General features: G+C 42.8%; 2 protein-coding genes across 3 annotated transcripts; both read right to left on the bottom strand.

Annotated features, from left to right (window-relative positions):
* Positions 1 to 48: 48 nt before the first annotated feature.
* On the bottom strand, positions 49 to 19,211 carry LOC122413843 (pleckstrin homology-like domain family B member 2). The gene is made up of 11 exons (XM_043424470.1): positions 18,674 to 19,211; positions 7,317 to 8,327; positions 5,614 to 6,475; positions 5,117 to 5,517; positions 4,887 to 5,037; positions 4,570 to 4,798; positions 4,209 to 4,374; positions 3,019 to 3,160; positions 1,712 to 1,900; positions 1,352 to 1,612; positions 49 to 1,081 (listed from the first exon to the last, which is right to left on the bottom strand). The coding sequence occupies exons 2-11, from the start codon at positions 8,267 to 8,269 to the stop codon at positions 890 to 892; spliced, it is 3,546 nt and encodes a 1,181-aa protein (XP_043280405.1). The 5' UTR covers positions 8,270 to 8,327; positions 18,674 to 19,211; the 3' UTR covers positions 49 to 889.
* Positions 19,212 to 19,729: 518 nt separating this feature from the next.
* Positions 19,730 to 20,743, bottom strand: LOC122413289 (zinc finger matrin-type protein 5). Of its 2 annotated transcripts, none has more exons than XM_043423533.1 (4): positions 20,583 to 20,743; positions 20,350 to 20,491; positions 20,127 to 20,264; positions 19,730 to 20,048 (listed from the first exon to the last, which is right to left on the bottom strand). In XM_043423533.1, the coding sequence occupies exons 2-4, from the start codon at positions 20,474 to 20,476 to the stop codon at positions 19,807 to 19,809; spliced, it is 507 nt and encodes a 168-aa protein (XP_043279468.1). In that variant the 5' UTR covers positions 20,477 to 20,491; positions 20,583 to 20,743; the 3' UTR covers positions 19,730 to 19,806. The 2 variants fall into 2 exon arrangements, with proteins under 2 accessions (XP_043279468.1, XP_043279469.1); XM_043423534.1 differs by having other exon boundaries at positions 20,350 to 20,488.
* Positions 20,744 to 21,338: the final 595 nt, after the last annotated feature.

Raw genomic sequence — 21,338 nt, 5'->3', positions numbered from 1 at the left:
AAATAAAAATATTGGATAAACTTGTACGTCAGAAAACGGATTGTAGAATGATTTTTTGAAAAATATATATTTTTTCAATCCTCCATAAAGACTACACATAACTATTTGATTCGCTCGTAGCGAAGCAGTATCATAATGCCAATTGTAAAACATTTGTTATACAAAAAAGAAAATCAAATTGTTCGGATACCTTTAATATTCCTGATCACGATAAAAACTGCGTAAAAAATGTTCCCAACACGGCCTCCCTTTGGGATAGCACGTTTGAATAGTTCAACTAATACGCATCGTTTGATTAGCGATCATAGACGTCGTTCGGTACTCAACGAAAGAATGTTATTCCTCTTTGGCCAAACTCCAAACACACACTTCTGTAAACATGTAGCTCGGATCGCTCAGGCTCGAAGACTAGATGATAATGTTTGGTACAATCAAACGTACTCTACGTTACTTATTCCTTCCTCTTCCCACTACTCTCGTGGATTGTGCACACCCGTCTAATGCTACTATTACAAAGTGGATTAAGCTTGACATAAAAAGGAGTAATACTTGGTCAGAATAATCATACAAAAATTCATCTTTGTAAATAATTATACTACACATAAGATAATTGGCACCAAAGATTGTGCGAACACGTTATTTTCGGCATTGATTAGTTTCTTCAATGTACGACCACGACGTACATCGTTTAATCTTGTGTCAAGGCCGTTCGAAGATGTAAATAAAAAAAAAAGACCGAAAACGTTCGATCACGGTTTTCATAAAATACATGATTATCCCGATATTCAATAATAAAAACTCGTACGCCTTGATAAAATCCAGTCTCGTTAAAAAGCTGCTGCTGTTGCATTTCACGATTACAATCAGACGCCCCAGCAACGTTTCCACATCAGGCGCCGTTGTCGACGAATTCACGATATCCCTCGGCTCCCGTGAATACGACGTCGACCCAAACTCTCATTGCCTCCGGACTCGGTGCCATTAAATGATACAGTCTCGTTGTCGTTTTTATAACAAAGGTGAGGGTAGGTTGGGGCGATTTGACCGTATTCATGTGGTCCACGTACACCTCCTCGATCGACTGTAACGAAGACAATTGCTCAATTAAAGTTTTTATAAATTAAACGAAGGAGAATCACGTTTAGTAGTGTTTCCGAACCACTGTCAATCGTTTCTTTTTTTCGTTTTACATTCCGAATTATCTGAACTATTTGCAAACATTGAGAACAACAGTTTCGAGCATCTTAAATTACATTTTTTTCAACAAAATTAAGTAGAAATCACTAATAAAGAATTCTTACATGAAATTGCAGGATTTGTGGATTTGAAATTTCATTATAATTATTCTCACCTGGAAATAAATGAGTCCTCGTGCTTTTTTGTTGCTAGAATCGCTGTAATAAGAAAGGCTCTTTCGTTTCCGATCAAAGACAAACCATCGTTTGTTCCAGTGATGAAACTTTTTGCTCATCTTCGATAAATATCCGGAGCATGTTGTTGCGTCGATAGTTAAATCGTGAATAAGTGGCAAAAGATGATGTCCTGCAGTCTCGATGTGATTTCGTAGATCAAGCGACTCTGATTTTATAGGGAGATATCTCGTAAGAGGTCGCTGAAAAAAAATTGAAAAACAATTTTTCAACTTGTACCAAACATCCGCCTACTATTTCAGTTTCACGATCGTTCATCATTTTTTTTTTTTAAGACTCACTCCGAGTTTTGGTTTATCTCGATGTTTTACAGCTGACTGAACCAAGGGACCCACGCTGTCGGTCATTTCACTCCAAGTTTGCGACAAGGGTCTGCTCTCGTTTTCTTCGCTCGTGACCACACTTTTGGCGGCGTCACTCAGCCTCTGTGCTGTCTCCGTCGACTGCCTTGCTCCAGCATCCCGTCGGACCTTAAACATTATCGAATTCTAAATTGCAGCATTTCTTTGTCGAAACATCACTTTAGAATATAAATAAATCTTTCCACTTCTGATGCTAAGAAAATTTCACATATACGTAGAGCTTTTATTCTCCTGTTCAGTACGCGTATTTTGTTATTGCAGAGAATATCGTTGTCAATAATTTAACAATAGAATCATTTTTACAGTGTTTGTTTTTCCCCTTTCAATTAACGCGAATTTTCTAAAGAAGATTAATTTGAGCCTGCAACTGGATCGTAGAGTCACGCGTACGACAACCCAATGGTTTAGTATTCCCTCAAATGTGTAATAACACCGAAAATCTTGGATCGAGGTACCGACGAATCGCCTTGTACTTCCCGCGCTTTCAGTCTCGGGACGTCGTTGAGATAAAATCATTTTCCACGCTCCTCGCATATTCGTGCGATTGATCACAGTTGTCGCATTTCAAAATCGTTCTGGCCATTGAACCTGTCAAGAAATCTATTTGCGGACGGAATTTTAAAGGGAAGTATGAGACACTGCGAAACAGGAGCAAAGGTCGACGGGGACAGTATTTCGATCAATATTCGTGGCTAGAAGTATCCCTCGCGTAGTTCTCTAAGAAGACAGCATCAAACCATCAAATATTGTAAATAAAATGTAATGACCTTTTTAAAAAACATTGAGACAGTTGAATATTTTTTTTCTTGAATTTCTATGACCGCAGAAAGAACAAAAAGAATATCGTATAAAATGTGAGATGTGAAAATGTATCTGCGAGAACGGAGATCTGCTGTACCACAGAGCGAGCGCGCGTAACTATCCGTGCGTAGCGAGGGGGAGGGCAACTCTGTCAAAAAGTCTGTGAGTGGATGACGCGTCAGCGCGTAGAGAGCCGAAAGTCTCTTACCCTACCCCTCGTGACGCGTGAGTTTCGATCGATACTCAATTCGAGAGGGGGAGAGAAAAGTGCTGAGGCCAATTGTCCCTATTTTCTGTTAGAGCAGGGAAGAGATTCTGCTTTGCTGTCAGTTGTATCGAGCTTGAAAACTGCTTAAAAAAATGTTTGACAAGAATTGACAATTTTTTTTATTGTTTTCAGGGAGAGTGGGCGACGGAAAACTTACACGATCGTCTCCGTGGAGTAGAACGTACGAGTCGTTGGAAGGTCCCGGGCTCGATGAGGAAGCGAATTCGTCGAGTTGTCTACCGGACGATATTTTTTCACTCGTCCCCGTAACTTCGGCTCCGTCGCTGCTTCCGCTACCGCTGAAACATCGAATGTGTTAATAAACATTTGAAAAAGCAAAAGATTTGACGATTTGACTATTGGTCAGCTGGATCATCGTTTTTGCACGTGACGTTAATGACGCACGTTGAAACGATCTATAAACTCACAAATAACGCTTGTAAAAGTGACGAGCATATTTGTTGCAGGGTGTCAGGCAATTGGCGATTAGCCAGTCTTTCGTAGCGAGGTAGATTCGGTTGCTCGTAATCAGAGTTATTAACTGGCAGCTTTTCGAGCGCGCTTCATTTATCGCTGAGGCACTCAATTCTCTCATCGTCGCCGCCACCTCAGCGTTCATTCTTTTTTTTTACTCGAAACCAACGTTGCACGATTGATCGATCGATCTAACGGAGCGAGTCGTACGCGATGCGATCGTCATCCTTTTGGTCGTTAGCTAAAGGAATCTCGCACTCGTGAACGCGTGAAAACAATGGAAAACATTCGTCACCACTTTTGTAAATTCAATTTAATGATTTTCTCTTTCAATTCTATAACGAGTATCGACGAAGACAGCCGCGTTATTAACGCCGCGAGAGTAGGCCTTTGAAAAGTTTGATATCCTATCACGGCCCGATAACACCGACGATTCTCCACGACTCTCTCTCTCCCCCTTCTTCCGCTTCTCCGATTGTGGCGTGCGAATTCACACCAACGACCAATCACCGAAAAGAGGGAAGGGGAACGAGGAGAAAATTTTCCCCCGACGCACCGATCGTTCAATGCGCCTCCCGCTTTCCCCATACGATCTTCTTACACCGCGATCGATTGTCAACGGGCGGCGTTCGAACTGATAAAAAAAAATCGAATCCACGCGCATGTGATAGTTTGATAGCGCGCCATGGTTTATTAATGCGCCGATTGCGCAATCGTCTGATGACTTTTGAACCTATTCGAACAATGTTTTTCGTAGCATAAACTTCTTATCGCGCTTGCCTCCAAAAGAACTGGCACGCGCCGACTTTCATTGTTTTCAGAACCGTTATATTTTTGCCAGAAAAAATAAAGAAGAGCGGGTGAGATATTCACCTTTCAGTCAGCCCCGTCGAATAGTTGGAAGATTCTTCTCCAGATTCCACACTGTTGAACGACGTACAATTCATCTTTCTCTCCTCCCATTGAGATCGAACCTCATCTTGGACCCGTCGCTTCAGTTCCTCGACGCGTCGTCGCTCCTCCGAGATTACTTGACTCCCTTTCGACATTCATACACAAATTCAAATTTACCGCAATAAATATCGAAAAACGTTTCACCATTTTTTCGTCTTTTTAAAAATTTTTATTGATGTTTAGAAACAGAAACAGCGAGCTTTTCGGACTCGTGGCTTTTTTCTTTCACTCCGCCTTACAGAACATCATTTCAATAAGAAAAAACTGCACTTGTTTTTACCTTGTTTTGCCAGATGCAGTTGTCGATTACGTTCAATCTCCTTGAGCGACTCGATCGTCTTTCTACCCAGGCTCCCTTGATGATTTGCCGTGATTGGCGAGTCGGTCGTTACTCTTGATATCCTGTCGAAATCTTCCCTACTCGGTGAACGTTTTTCCTCGCAGTTTTCGGGCGGATCTCTCATTAAATTGTCCAATTCCTCCTCAATTGCTCGCAATCTACCACGGGCCTGAATCGACAGAACAAAAACCATTTTCATTCGTGCAACTCTAGAGAAATGTCGATTAGTGACAATCTTCATCGAATAGCAATTTCACCTCCTCCAATCTTCTCGCGTGGGCCAACTTCTGCCTTTCGAGACTTTTCGTATCTCTCGTCGCTGAATTCTTCATTGTTGAACGCTGAGCCTCCAAATGATCCAGCTGACCTTTTCTCTTTTCGATCTTAGCTGATAATTCGCTCAGATTCCTACAAATCGAACATCCATCAAAGTTTTCATTAATGTTATTCAACGTTGCTAGTACCAGGGCAACTAGGGCATGCCAACCTCTGTAATTCTTCCCTAGTCGCCAGTTTGCTCGCTTCCTCCTCCAAATGATGAAATTCAAGATCCTCGAAAGATTTTCTCTCAGATTCAAGTATATCCTGATGCAGAGCGAGTTTATCAGAGATTGCTCGACGTTTGGCAGCTGCCTCATCGTCGTCAGCATCGTCGCTGGCTTCACAATTTGCCAGTTCCTCCTCAAGACGAATACACGCGCGTTGAGCCCGTTGAACCCGACGTTTTGCCTCAGCTTGTAAAGTTTCTTGAGACCTAGTGTCCTCGGCCATTTCTAGTTCGAGTTCGTCTATTCGCATTTGCGTCCTCATTCTCTCACCTTCGTCGGCGGTCAGCTCCAACGATTCGGAATCGTACTCGGCGGATAAAAGAGCTTTTTCCAATTCCAACTAGAGTCGAATTTACAAGTAAGAATTAGTGAATTCGATCCTCGATCATCGTGGCGAGACAAGTGATAATGAAAGAGAGAAAACCGATTTCCTTACCTCCCTGTTAATCTCTTCCTCCTGAACTTCGATGTCGGCAATGCTTCTCTTCAGGACGTCCATATTGCCTAAAATATGGAGTTTTTCATTGTGCAAAAATTCGACATATTTATTTCGATCTCGTTCCTGAAGACGTTCGCGTTCTCTGTCGGCTTTCGCTTCGTTCGATCTAGCGTTATTTCGCTCGGTGTTGTTTCGTTTCGGAGTCGCTACGATCGTTTCTTTCGATCGGGTAGCGAGCATCGAGAGCTGTTGAATAGCCTCGAGGAGATCGTCGTTCGATATGGCCAATTTGTTCTCGATAACCCGACAAGAGTTGGCCAAATGACCGTTTCGTCTGAGGCTCGAGGTTCCGCTGCCGCCGTTGCTACTACACCCACCACGATTGTTGTTCTCATAAAGACTCAGTTCGCTGCTCGTCGGTGCGAGATTCTCGTAATCCCTCGTCCAACATCCACCTCCGCCGTTCGGTTCGATTGCTCTTCCGTTCAAACGTATCGTCCCGAAAATCGTTTCTCCCGTTCGACGTGGATCGACCTTGGCTCGTTCCTTTTCCGCCGGGAGCAGCGAAACGTTTTCGTACGTTCTTTGAGCCCGGGATACCGACGCCGAGAAACCATTATTCTCGTCGTTATTGTTGTTGTTGTTGTCGTCATCGTTGCTCAATGTCAACTCGTGGCTACAATTGTTGTTTGTACCGTCACCAACGTAACGCTGTTTCGCCCTGTTTTCGCTCGTCTCGGTCGTCGATGAAGAAGAGAAACAACGACGTTGACTTGCAATCGGACTTTCCGGACTGCTACCGAACGGAGAATTGTATCCTGGCCTTTTGTCCCGGGGCAACGAACCGTTCGTTTTTATTCTGTCAAAATAAATAAAAAGAAATTTGTTTACATCAATTGGAAAAGTTTACAAGTATCCGAAAGATTAAAACTAAAAGACCATCGAAGAGTTTGAATTTCGTTCGTTCGCGTTCGAGTTATGAAGCAGGTAAGAATCCTAAAGTTTCTCAACTCCGGCCAAAATGAATAAAATCTTATCAAACGTTAACGAAAATTTTGGAAGGCATGAAAGATTTCCTCCGAATCTTGGGGGCTCATTTGCGTTTTGCGTTTGAGGAATTGAACAAATAAATTTATGCCAAAAATATGATCAAAAGAAACTCTGTTCTGCTGATAAAAATCAACTGAGAGAATAGTGAAATGATTTTAAACAAAATTTACTAAATTGACATTTTTTTTCACTGCAGTTGCTCTATTTGAACTAAATCGTGATAATAACTTTTTAAATACAATCTTAAGATTTTTCAGCGTGTCATTCATCTTGATAAAATAGTTTCCCAGTATATCACCGAGTGAATCATCGTACCCATTGGTAGGAATGCAATGTTATTTTTTCCTATATCGTAAGCGAAGCCGATAAAATTCCGAAGGAGATTTCCTGGTATCACGTTAATGTCACATCACCGATGTATCACAATTTGACTTGAGTACCATAATTAATATGATTTCATTTTTTTAAATGAATTTTAAAATGATATCGTTCCGGCTGTTTGTTTACCGATCGAGACTGTGGGCTACATTTCTGAGAAAATATTATGAAAACTCTTTTGTTATGAACGAGCGTGCAGAAGGAATTTATTTCCGTGTGGAAACAATAATGGGAATCATTTGTTTTGTATCGGTTTAAAGGTTGATCTTTACCTGTTGGGTTGACGAGGTCGATCGGTCGTATTAGCGCTTCCGCTCGCGCTCTGCCTCTCGTATTCTGCACACATGGCCAATATTTCTTCGAGTCGTGATCTCTCGCGTCTTTCGACTTCCTGTTCCCGGAGTCTTTCTTCCTGGGCCAATTTTCTCTTTCTCTCCGGTTCGGGATCGTAGCGATAGCGACAGGGGCTGGCTTCGCAGTTGGACGGACTTCTAGCTGCTGCTGTTTCGTCGTACCTCCGTGGATTGCGATCGAAGGCCGGGCTGGGGGGTTGAATACGCTTGACGCTTGGGACAGAGCCGTAGTTTTGATCGACTCGATGATACGAGGACGGTGAATCGTTGCTAAATTTGTCGAGACGAAGAAATTCGGTTGTCGTAGTTTTGGCGAGGACGAGGCTTTGGCTCATATCGAATTCTCGGGTATATTCGGCAAACTCGCTCGGCCGTCCGGTCGGCAGCGTCGAACCGGTGAAACTACGCGACATGAGATTGTTCGCTGGGATTTGTTTCGGCGCGACTTGCCCCGAATCGATTCGAGGAGCGTTGACCCGCCGGTTGCTCGTTTCGGTGTTTGACCCTTGCTGATTCAGATTGCCACTGCTTTTGCCCAGCAGTGAAACGAGACTCGAAGATCTTGAGCGCCCGACGAGTATCCGCTCGGCAGGTACGTTCGTCGTCGATGCCCCCAACGGAAATACCTTCGGGGATACCGAATTTCTGCTCTGTCGCGCGAGCATCTCGAACTTGCTGAGTTTCCCTAGAAAACCCATCGCGTCTTCCGCGTCTTCCGTCCCATCTCCATCCTCGCCCTGGCCTCTCATTTCCTCCGAGTACGAGTTCCTCGGCGATTTACGAGGCGGTGCCATCGGGGGCTTCCTCTCGAGATTCCGGCTGCTAGTCTCGTTGCAATCCGAAGAAGGGGGATCGTGGCTCGTCGGAGCCATCGATCGTCTCGCGCGTTGTCACCTTCGCCCAGGGGATGATTCGCTGTTGTCTGTCTTCCTGCAAGTAAAATTTTTCCATAAGTATCATTGAGAACGGATAATCGAGGCAAAATTTTGTTTTTCGAGAATCCTTCAAATTTTCAATTCCCCGCAATATTTAGCAGATTTGTTTAAACGAAAATGATGTTCGATTTTTCACAAATTTACATCGATTCTCGTTAAAATGAAAATTAACGAATTTCTATGCGCTCCAAAGCCCCAACGTCACAATTTCTGAGCGCTTAGTCACCGCTGCTTTCCTCGCACACTCGCGTTCTTCGCGACGACGGGGACGAACGCGAAATTGCCGCTCGAGAGTCGAGCAATCCTCGACGTACTGAGAGTGAAATGACGATTCTCGGGGAGGAAGAAATGCGCGATGACCTCGTACAGTCGACGATGGTTACTCGCTCGTGCTTTCGCGGATGAGATTCCCCTCGCACACGCGCTCTCGACCCGCCATTTATATTTAGTTTTGGCGCGGGCGACTCCCAACATTTGTTATCTTTTTGGAAATTCGTCCCGAACCCCGCGCCTGAGGGAAGAAGCGTCGAGTGCGCTTCTTCATTCTCTTTCCCAATAACAATGAAGAATATTTGCCCAAACGCGGATTTTTCAATGCTTTTCAGACTCTGTAAAAACCGCGTGAAACTTCCAATTCCACTTTTCGTATATTTTTCAGAACATAATCAATCCCCAATTCCCACAAGTTTTTTACTCCTCAAGAAGTAAGCAAAGCGGAACTATAAACATTGACGTGATTCAACAAAAAAATGTACTCGCTCGAACCCAATTCGATTTATCGAGAAGCTGAAAACTCGGCGACTGGTTATTCAACAAAAAACCACTTCTTATGCATAAACCTGTGGGACGGTTATTTCAGAAACAGAATAAAGCTTCATTGCTGTTTTTAGAGGCATTTCCCTTCCTCGCACTACTTTCACAGCCTCAATTATTTCACCGCTGCCTCTAGTTTTCCTTTCTAACTTTAGCTTCGATGAAAATTGTGAACGAAGGGGGGGTAAAGTTGGAACGAAACAAATGAATTTTCGTACGCTGAGTGCGCGCTCTCGTACCGAGTCGCCGGCTGTATTGCTGTGCAATAATTAATCGACCGAAGGTGGAAGAGGGGTGCGGAAACGCTGGGAAAATCTTGAGCCGAGAGCTCTTTTTGTGTTTCCTATAATAAACGAGCGCGTCGGCAGTTTAATCGGAGAGTCCCGAGCGACGCATTTTCCTCGGAACGATAGAAAAGAATGGAAGGAGTTTTGATGAAATTTCAGATACGAAAGGGTCTACTCGTGGGAGATCGGTGCGCGGGCTAGACGACGACCGGAAGTTGCAATTATTGCGCCAATTGCGCGATCGGTCCGCCGGCTAGGCCACCCACGTTAAAAGTACGCCCTTTCGTGCTGGCCGATCTCGGACGTTGCTCAACTGTCGTTTGGCCCACACCCATTCGTAAATGATAATCGCGCGCGCGCGCGCGCGACGTCGCCTGCGGCGCGATCGCGATTCTCGATGAGCCTGCGGCGACTGCTTTTTCGATCGAGGCTCTCGGAGCTTTTTCTACCAAATGTAAGAAGAGCGAGGCTCGTCAAAATAGAGCAACAGTGTATTATGCCGAGATGAGGATGAATGAACTCGACACGCCCGCGCGCTCTCGACGACGCACGCTGTCTCGTGCGCCCGCGCTCATGCTGCTCCGAGCCTCCCTAATACGCGCGTTTAATTAAACTTATTTAAACTCGTTAAGATGATTTCGCACGGGACGAAGCCTCTCCCGGCAGCTGCGACCGGACTCTCCTTCCATCTCGTCGTCTTTCATCGATGCTCAACGAAACGGGGGGAAAGGGAGAGCCAGGGAGAAGAAAAGATTGCGAGAGCGTTCTCTCGAGGAGAGTTTGGCTCGCGGTGCAACCGAGAAGCAACCGGATTACGCATGGACGCTCTCGCGTCATCGTGATCGGAGGGAGCTCTTTCTCGTCAACCAACATTTCCCAATAACGAGATTCAACGCCCGTTTTATCGCTCAACTCGGAATTCTTTCGGGCGATCTTTATGAAACTCATCTTTACGAAAGCCCTGCTCGGGCTGCTCTTTTCCTCTCTGGATCTTGCACATTCGTATTTAAATTCTCGTCCCATCGTCGTCGTCGACCAACGACGGGGTTATTCTCAGTGTATATGCTTTCCATTCCCAGTATACTATTTCCGTCGTCGGCAAAGTCCCCTCCGTTCCGTTCCTCCCATCTTTGACTGTTGCGGCTCCACCGACGGTGCGTAACTTGTCCCGTCGTCGCCGCGCACCGGATACGACTTATGTACCATCTTTTAAAACGATACTCCGGCTAGGATAATTAACCGAATTTATTATACGGAAATATTCAAATGTACGATCCTATTGGCGGGGAAATCGGTTTCGAATTCTCCTCGTTTCATTTTCGCTGCACTAAATCTCCGGTGGATTTGAAATCCAGAAGGCTCCGCTCGACGAACGTTACGCGTCCCGGAAACACTCTTCGGTCAGCCTTTTTTTACAACTTTTCTCCACTTTTTTCTTCGAGTGCGTTTTTTAAAGGATTCACCGAATGTTCCTCCATCGAAAAACGAAATAACGATCTAATTACAACGACGCTGAAGTTTGCAACGCTCGAGTTCAACGAAATTAACGAAAAAAAGATTTATAATTCATGATTTTTTTATTTCACGAATCATTGATGTGGCTTGAAGTATGACGAATTGGAAATTCGGCAGGGAACAAAATTGGAGATTTACTGGAATTATTTGAGAGTTTTTTAGACCATTTCGTTGGACTCCAACGTTGGCAACTTCAGCCTCATCTAATTACATTTAAGGAAGCTCGCACGAATCCAACTTTAAAAATTGAAATTCGGAAATATGCTAGAAATTTACAGCGTGCATCTATTCCCGGAATTATTATAGGACCTACCATCCAAACGTCGAGAAAACAATTAACGAAAATCACATTTTTTTAAGGGGCACGCGCTCTTACGGCAGGAACTCTTGCTGTGCGACCATTTGGATTTCATGAAATAGGAACCTCCCAACTTTAAAGAGCCAACAACGAGAATAAGAAAAACAAATGTTTTTAGGATATCAATGTCTTGAGGAAGCCTTGTTCCCGGTGAAAATCACTTGGGAATGGAATGAAAGAAACACTTACTCGAGGTTAACGAGTAATAACGAGACAAACGGCAACACCCTGGAGCCGGCTGGTTTAAAATATAGGTATGCGTGCGCATATAAATAGAAAATGGCTGTTGTCACATTTTGCTTGACGATTTTACTACGAAAGTATTTAAACGGGTATCGTTGTATTAAAAGTTAATCAATATCAACAAGTAAGTAACACGTAATTTTAATAATTGCGAAAATAAATTTAAATCGCGTTCCTTTGATCATCAAAAGAGCAAAAGTTCGGTTGCTTAATCACAAGTAACGCATGATTTTGTTAGTGGAAGCTCCGAGAGCGATAAAATTAACCTTAATGTTGCTGCGGAATGAAATTCTTCCGAGACATCGAAATATTTTGTTGAAAACGTGCAACGAAGAATTTCATCCAGCCAACAATCCTTTCAATAAAGTTTCGTTGTGACGACGAAAATATTTGAATATTGCACGAGATTTGGTTCCCGGTTTTACGGGTTCGGGATGTTCGGCTGATATTAAGGGAGTTGCAACTCTAGAAAGTTTCCGAGAACCGTTTGGATGGAGTTGAAAAGACGAGGATAAGCGTCAGAGATCATTTTTTTTGACGTTGTCCCAACAACGCAAATTCTAACGGCGTCAATTATCTTCTCAATTCATAATCCGTTAAACACCCGCGAATAAAGAATGAATTTTAAAATGACACGCGATGATTTTTCAAGAGAAAAATTGCAAAGCCCTTTTCGGTCACACAGAAGCGAAGAGTTTGCACGAGAGCGAGAAATTTTCGCACGACCGAGCGTCACGCGATACGATAACGGGGAGGGATTCGCTCGAACCCATAGCAGCACGAGGAAAAGCTGCTCTCTCTCGTTGGCGGAATTCGTCGCGAGCGATTCTTCACTTATCTCATCGTCTCTTGTTACTGTGAGAAGTAACCAGAGATATTTAAACTCCGGACGATAAGAACCGGACGTTCGCGAGGAACCTCACTCGAATTTTGCAATAATATTTGTATTCCTGATCAGAAATATCCCGTGGATCGATCGCTTCTCTAGAGCGGATGTCGTTAGGCAGGGAACGACGAGACCGGACGTAGCGGCACGCGCGCTCACTCTTGGTACAGCAGTACCGTGCGGCACGCAAATCGAGCGCACGCAGACGTGATTTATAAATATTTATGTGGAACAAACCCCTTCGGGAAGGTGGACTTTGTTTTTTATCTTCAAAGCGCAATCGATGGAGAGTCCATTTTTTGCACGGTGAAAACGACCACAAAAAATCTTCGCTAGTTAATTCGTTCAATTTCAAAACCATTCATTCTATACGACGCCGAAAAAACTCTCCGATAACTCCAGTAATTCTGCAATTATTCGTTAAATAAAAAATTGGCGAATTACAAATGTTTTTTTCGTTCAATTGTAACGATTATTCGACAACTCGTAACGATTATTTTGACAGCTTCGGCATGAATTCTTCTTTCCAATCAAGTTTGCAACCACTTCATGTTGATTAATTTTAAGTCTAAATTATTAATCAAATTAATAAATACTTACATTGAGAATATTTTTATCATAAAAATGTAATAAAATGCTTTAAAAATACCATAAAAGATAAAATTTATACTCCTACTTGACTATAGTTAGTGATCGAGTCGATACCGGTGACACTTGAAATACACATAACCTAGAGAACATTTTTATTGTGCGAAAGAAAGTTTATATCGGTGTTACGGCACCGAGAAAAAGGAATGGTCAATTTATGAAAAAAAGCGAAGCTACTGGACAAATAAAAGCAGGTGATTTAGTCTCAAAAATAAATTTGATGAAATTCCCGCGATTCCCGAATTTGCTCGAAGTTCAATCAGCTGTTACCAGCAGTCCAACGTAATGACTGGCATCCGGTTTCGACGCGTCAAAAACTCAAGTTTTCTCATGTTTTCTTTCTTAAAAGCCCCGTAAGGTAATGTTTTTTTTAAAGAAATAGAATCTGTGATAAATTTTCTTCACGATAGAAACTTTTCCGAAGCTCCAACACCGTACAATTTTTTCACAATTAATATTATTGTGAGTTCTCCCATATTAGGATACCATGTTAAAAACTCAATATTATAAATGAAATAATTCAAAATTTTTCCCCGTAAGAGGTCCCGGAACTGTGCCCATCGTTATCGTTAAGGATGAATGATACAAAAGTCGAAATAACTAGAAATTGATCAAATTTGGTGATAATGTTCTTCAACATCAAGTGCGAAAACACAAATTTTTTCAAAATTTTCTTCTGTTTAGTTATCGAGTAATTACGCATTAAAGCAGATTTCTTATGCCCGGAATGTATACCTATATATATGGAAACGCTATGCTTATACACGTGAACTTTAGTGATCAATTACTCGATAACTGTACAGAAGAAAAATCTTAAAAAATTTGTATTGTCAAATTTGGCACTAAAGAATATGTTCACCAAATTTTATAAAATTCTGATCATTTTGAATTTTTTTACGTTTTTAGCATGGTTTAGCATGGCAACATTGTATCGCCTGTGCAATATATCCTTAAACTATCATTTACCGCAAAAAAAAAGTAGACCTTCACCGTACTTTATCGAACGGCCGAACTACTTTAAGGAGTTTCGGTACAGGCGATACAATGTTGCCATGCTAAACCATGCTAAAAACATAAAAAATTTCAAAAAGTTCAGAATTTTATAAAATTTAGTCAACATATTCTTTAGTGCCAAATTTGACAATACAAATTTTTTAAGATTTTTCTTCTACACAGTTATCGAGTAATTGATCACTAAAGTTCATGTGTATAAGCATGGCGTTTTCGTATATATAGGTATACATTCCGGGCATAAGAAATCTCCGTTAATGCGTAATTACTCGATAACTAAGTAGAAGAAAATTTTGAAAAAATTTGTGTTCTTGTACTTGATGTTGAAGAACATAATCACCAAATTTGATCAATTTCTTAATATTTAGACTTTTGTACCGAAACTCCTTAATCCGTAAGAACGATGGGACTGATCGGAACGTAATTTTAGTTTTTTCGAAACTTTAAATTCGCTCTTAAATCTGTGAATCCCGTGTAATCTCTCGATTCGTATGTTTTTCGTGTTAACATCATCGAAGATAATTCTTTGGGAGGCCACTGAAATACGATTCGACGTACTCCGGGGATTCTGGATTTGGACGGCACGTGGACGAGCGAAGGGAGAGCCGCTGATGTAAACGTAGCGCGTTCTCGGGAGAAAAAAAGAGAGAGAAGGAGAGGGGGAGGGAAAAAAGAAAACAAAAACGCTTCCCGTGTCGTTGCGACAGTTCCAGAGGCCCTCGCTGGACGAGAATAGCATTTACTTTTATTCCAGGCCCTTTGCTCCACTCCCGACGTAAACACATTCTTTCGAGAACGAATATCCCGCGAGTCCCCCCGTTATCGAATCTCTTTCTCGAGAGAGAAGAAAGAAGGCGCGACAATTACGAAAATTAGTGAGAAAAGCGCTCTTGAATTTGATTCTCTTTCGGTTGTTCTTAAAATTCAATTTCGTATGAGTAAAAAAGCAGAAAATTTAAGAGCGGGGCAACGTCAGTTCGGTGAAAAAAAATTCAAGCATTTTTTTAGACGCTCCAGACAACACAAATCTATTTCACTGATCGTGACATCATGATACAACATATAAACAAGATTTCCTGAGTTTTTAAAACTCGAATATCAATAATTGACCCGATGACAGCTCAGGCACTTGGAAAAAAAGTTTTCCACCGCAGTGAACAGTGCAAATCGAAATCTGCTCGACCGCGATCCTTTCGAAATTTGGCAGGTTACTTCCCCACCCAATTGACCAGCTATCAGCGAGAGCATTTTCCCAATTTTTCATAATTATTAATTTTACAACAACAAAAAGCCTCATTTTTAAGGCGAAAATCAGTGTTTTCACTTCCAAGTGTAACAAAAAATGCAAAAAATCGAAAAAAAAAGTCCTCTCGCAAATCCCCGGACAATTGTGTAGGCAAATACCATGCCAAATTTCAGAAGGATCGGTCGAGTAGATTTCGATTCGCACTGTTCGCACCGTTGGCCAGCTTTTTTCTCGAGTGCCTCTGAAGATTCGCTGCCATCGAGTCAATCGTTGATGTTCGGATATTCAAAATTCCCGAAATATTGTTCATACATTGTACTGCGATGTGACGATCGACAAAATTGATTTGCTATTGCAAGCAGTGTCTAAAATAAATTCTTTAAATTGTGACGTTTCATCTTTTTCACGGAAAAGCCCTTAAAAAGTGAGGCATGAGGGGAGCAATCCCGCTGCGTTGTGAACGGACTTCGACGTTACGTAATAATTATCTCGACGTCATCGGGCGCGCGAGTTCTCGAAGGACGGAATGTCCACGAGAAATTTGCATCGCGTTTGAATAGCAGAAAAATGTGTGAACAATTGAGATTCCATAGTGAAATGAAATTTTTAGAGGTTTAAATGAGAAGCTTCGCGAGCCGATGTTTATAACCGAGGTTAGATATGCTCCGGGGCGAAAGGAGGAAAATAGCTGGGTTCCGAAGGATGCGAAACAGCGAGTCGTCGAAACGCCGGGGCAGCTCCGATACGCGGAGGAAAATACGCGGTTATCGAATCATCGCGTTAGTCATCGTATCTCGAACGTCGTTTTCCTCGAGTCGAGTCCGCGCGCGAGCCTCGACGAGTTGGGAAAGTAAATTAGATCGGGAGAGATGAGGGAAGGGGGAGAAACAAAAAGAGAGTGAAGAAAAAAAAAGAGTGAAAATGATTGGACTTCGTCGAATCGACGTCTCCCTTATAAACGATTCGAATTTTAGTCGCTGACGCGAAGCATCCAAACGGAATAAATAACTCATCGTCAAGGATCTCCGCAGCCAAGTCTTCTCCTTCCTCCACCAATAATTATTATGTGAGAAGCGCGCGTCGTTCTGCCCGGCGTAAGGTTTTCGGGGCAAGTGCCAAGTATATCGAAGAAACGCTCGCTCGTAATTGCGTTGGCACGCGGTATCCAGATGGTGCGATAGAGTAGTTACAGCGCAACACCAACAGCCAATCGTTTGTGTCGCTCGCATGCGTTAGCTCCTTTCACATATACGCACCGATCCTCTCCTCCGCCGCCCCCTTCCTTCTTTGCTTTAATCGAGAGCTCAATGACTCTTTCGACGAGTACACGCACGACGCAGCGAGGCTCTGGCTCGTCTCAAACAACTTCGCACCGATTTTTATCGCGGGACTTAAAAGAGGCTTGGGCTCGATTGAATTGGCGCATGAAAAATTTACGTCAATTTCAGTCCGATGGGAGAGACATTTGAAAAAGTGATTTTCGTGAAGGATCGAACGGTTGGAAATTTCATGCTTTTTTACAATTATTTCGGGCGTGATCGAACAGAAATTCGAATTCTCGATTCGAGGGGCTTGGAGGAAAAAGTTTTTTCGATGGACGACGTTGCTCGTGGGACGAAACGTCGAAGCGATTGTTGCTGTATTTTAGGCAGATTGACATTTTCGAGTCAGTCCTTGACCTTTCACTGAACCGCGAATTTCATATTTTTATTATTGAGATTGAAATTTATTTCGATTGGAATTTAGTTCACTTTTGATCCTGGGGAAAATATTCGTCAGTGTTTTCATGAGGATTTGTATTCCGTTTGGATCTGGCCACGCGGGAAGGCACGAGTCGTTGATGTTTTCGTTTCATAAGATCGAAATATTCGCTCTTATAGTTTTTTCCCTCGGAAAAGTTTCCGGCGTCGCAAATTTTTTGGCGGCTCGTTACGTGTGACAATATCAAGAAACTATGAATTCTGAGCCTCGGCGAAACTCGGACAGAATTTCAAGAGTCTTTCTGGGTGAGAGAAAAGAAAAATAGAATATTTAAAAATTCACGATAATCGTAAATATTTCCTGCTACCCCTTCGTTCGTTCCTATGAGCCGCGTACGACGTTTGTCAGAATAAAATGCTTCGAGCATCGAAGCACTTGATACCATTTTCAACGACTCGAGAAACAGAGTCACACGCGATCGTCGTTTTTTAATTCACAATAAAAAGCGCGAACGAGAACGCGATGATTTCGATGGCGCCGTAACGTCGTACGGACGCGGGAGAGCTCGAGTAAATTGACACGGCGATTCGAGGTAGAGATAAAAGATGATACGCGTACGGTACTGAGCAATACGCGATAAGATACGCCGTCGAGGGCTACGAATAAAGTTTACGTGATCCACGGCTGTGACCCTACCAAATTTCCGAGTAGTTCGTAAATCATTATTTTCGAGTGAAAAACGATCGAAGCGGAAGGTAACGAGTAGCCTCGTGAAGGAAGAAAAAATTCGAGCTGATTGGATTTTTATGCTCCGTCATTATTCCCCTCTCCCGAATAGAGAATAAAAGTTTCGTAATCGAGATCGAGGAGAGAGAATCGTCGCGTATCCGGCGTCGTCTCGTCGAGCAAGAAACGAGTTAAACGACCTTGTCGACCGGTTTCGGCCTTGCCTCGTTTTTTGTTTATGCATTTATTTTATTTTTACAGCGTCTACGCGCCTGACCCAATATCATGATCCACCCGCGTCGATTTCCTCTCAATAGATCGATGAAAAAACGTGCGAAAAGCGAGCAGAGTTTGACAGCAACGCGACGATAATTGTCGCTCGAAAATTTTCGACGTTTCGATTGAGTAGCGGCCACGTATCACACTCGCGACTCTTTTATACACTCTACGCGAAGTGGCTTTTTTGTTTCGCGGCGAGAAACACACGTCAGAGCTAAAAGAAATGGTTCACACCTTTTTTGACAGAGGCCGAAGCCCGAGTGGCGAAAAAAGTGTCAAAAGCTGATCTCGGAAAGCGATTTAGGGCGTGGGCGTCGATCGAGCCAATCGTGCATGCATTTATTTGGGGAAAAAATGCGATTCCAATGATAAACGAAAGCCGGACTAATCGGACGCGAGGTTTTTTTATACTTCCTCACGTGTGTGATTGTTGTCAAAAACATCGACTCAACTCGCTTTTTTGCCAATATTTTTAACCGTAATTCGATACCCTGCTATTTCGATGATTCACTGTTCTAAGCTGTATTTACGTACTCAAGGGGAGAAGGACGGACAGGGAATCGGTACAAAAAATTCGAGCGGTAACCTAAAAATAGAGAGTTATCAAAAAGTATTGTTCAAAACTTACCGAAGCAGCGAGCGGAGTTCGTTACGTTGGAGAAGTCGGCGTATGTATTACGTGCAGCGGCGTAAACTCCTTCGTGGAGAAGATATCGTTACGCGTTCAATATATAATGCCTATTTACGTATATCGTACATTTAAAGCGCGCAGCACAGTGTTATCCCGATCACGCGATAACGACACAAACACCACGCGGACGATGTAGAAAAAAGCGGCATAATCGCTCTACAACTGACGCATCCTCCCAACGTACCCGAACGGTCCAAAAACCGATCCGGCGTTTGTCTCGTGTTCGTAACGATTCGGTAGAAACATTGCTCAAACGATTTTTCACGTGGAACGAATCGTGGTGATGAAATAAAAAAGAAAACTAAAAAAAAACAAGGCCCGACGCGTCGCAGAAGCGCAGAATTCCGGTGGTGAAGTACCAACGGCCACGAATCTGTGTGTGCGCCCCGCGCGTTTACCCAACTACTCTCAAACTCGACTACCTAATGGCACAATGCCGGCCCCTTGCTCGCTCGCGCGACTCCCGGTCGTCCTCGGTCGACTACGATCGGCTACGAACGAGCGCGTTGATCGTGGTGCTACCTCACGGCTGTGGCTCACGTCTTTGTGCTCTTACATATGGCACACATTTGCCTGCTTTTTGTTTGGGACTTCCAGTTTCCGTAGTTGGAGGGGGGAGGGGGGATGCAAAATTTTTACCGAAAATCTTTCATTTTGTTGACTCTTGCTCCCTTCTAATGCACGTCCCTATTTAAACGAAGTGTTTTGTTTTCCTGGATATGAATCTTTCACTATTGCTATTTTCTACCGAAGAAAGACGTCACACATTCCAATTTTGAATGGACTTTGATTTTTCTTTGGAAAAATCTCGCAAGTAAATATTTTTCTATTCGTTTCGTCTGATTTGTGTTTTGTTTTCTTAGTACACGTAACCGTCGGTAGGAGGCGCCAACCGGTGCACGCCTGGCGCCATCAACCGGATTTCAGTAGGAAGCTGCAACAAGTTCATACTCTCTTCGACCTCGAGAAAAAATAACATTGCAAAGTCTCACAATCGTAAGAACAGTCTTTTATTTACAATATTTTGATTCTGTAATGAGAGAGATAAGTTTGCGGGCCGAAGGGCGGCGTTAAAAACCCCATTTTCCAAAATCCGAATCTGTGACAGTTTCCGGACTTATCGGCCACAAAGATGGAGGAAGATTCATACAATTCTGCAACTCGGGCACGACACTCCACGTTGGATAATCGAGTTTTTCTGTGTTGTCGCTCGATACTGGATCGCGAAAAAATTCGTCCAATATTTCTTTCGGATTTGGCCCGTATCGGGACCCGGAAAACCGATGCAATTTTTCATCATTTTTTTGAGCGACTGAAAAAAGGGGGTCGTTGACATAAATTACGTCGCGTGGTCGTATATATTTGATTGATCTTTTATGCGGTTATTCACCCAAGTGTCTCAAGTGCCATATCTCAGCTGGGCTGTAATGTGAAAATTTGCAACCGTATCCGAAAGCGCATTCGCCTGAATTGATAAACCTTTTGCAAGGTGATTTCATACTTTCCTCTCTCAAAATAATAGCAGGTTCTAAAACAAATGGAAGAAACATTGTTTTCGTTTCATTGTTAAGCGAAGCGTGGACTATCGAGTATAAAAACAATCTTTATTTTACCTTTGAACAAGTTGTAGTGATCAGCCCGATTTTTAACGTGTTGGAGACTGGACAAATGTTTTTTCCTCGCTTCCGCATCGTCCTTAAACGAACGTTCGCAATAATCGCAATAGTAGCGTTTGCCCATTCTGACGATTCTCTACTAATTTTGAACAAAATTGCGGTATAAATTCAACCTCTCACAGACTGCCCGTCAATTAATCGACGAGCCGGGTCCAATTTAAATTACTCACGAAGTGTCAAGATAAAATCGAATCGTTCGTTCGTCGTTTCCCTGTCAATTTGACCGGCTGACTGAACGAGGGCTGGGGTGGGGGAAACAACGGGAAAATCAAGGGAAAATAAGGAGAAGCGCTTCTTGCGCAGCGGTCACCGTGGGAACCCTGGAACGGCACCGTTGAACTCGGCCGAGTCTGCAGATTCCTCTCATAACCCTAAATTCCGAGCGAGAGTCCGAAGAATCGTAACTATAGTGTCGATAATGACTCTATTATAAAAACACTAAAGTCTCTGGCATAAAGATCAAAATAATGTAAAAAAAGTATGAAAAGTAACCATTTAAAACAGCAAAACTTTTGTATTTCGTTTTTGCAAAACTGTTGCGAAGTGTCCTTGCGCGATTGCCAAGTGTGATGATATCGTATTCACGTATGACCTTTATTTGAAGCTGTTGCATCCATAAAAAGTGTCAATTTCTCGAAGAACTTTCCAACAATCGTTTGCAGCGGCGCGTTTTCCTTACGTCCATGGCCAAAATAATAAAGTTGATAAAAAAAAAAACGTTCTTTCGACATTCTAATAAACTTTGTAGCGTAGCAGCTCATTTATGAAACTTGATGCGAGACGTGGCCATAACTTATGGTTTCGACGACACGAAAAATAACTTTCAGAACCGATGGACTTGTAACTCGTAAATATATATGAGCAAACCATGACTCTAACATTCACCCTAAACATTAAATATCCAGAAAAAGTGAGTGTAACGGGAG

The sequence above is a fragment of the Venturia canescens genome, chromosome 7 (assembly GCF_019457755.1).
Source record: "Venturia canescens isolate UGA chromosome 7, ASM1945775v1, whole genome shotgun sequence".
In the NCBI taxonomy this organism is placed as follows: Eukaryota; Metazoa; Arthropoda; class Insecta; order Hymenoptera; family Ichneumonidae; genus Venturia; species Venturia canescens.
The sequence above is the reverse complement of the archived record's forward strand: the minus strand, read 5'-3'. Positions and strand labels throughout refer to the sequence as shown.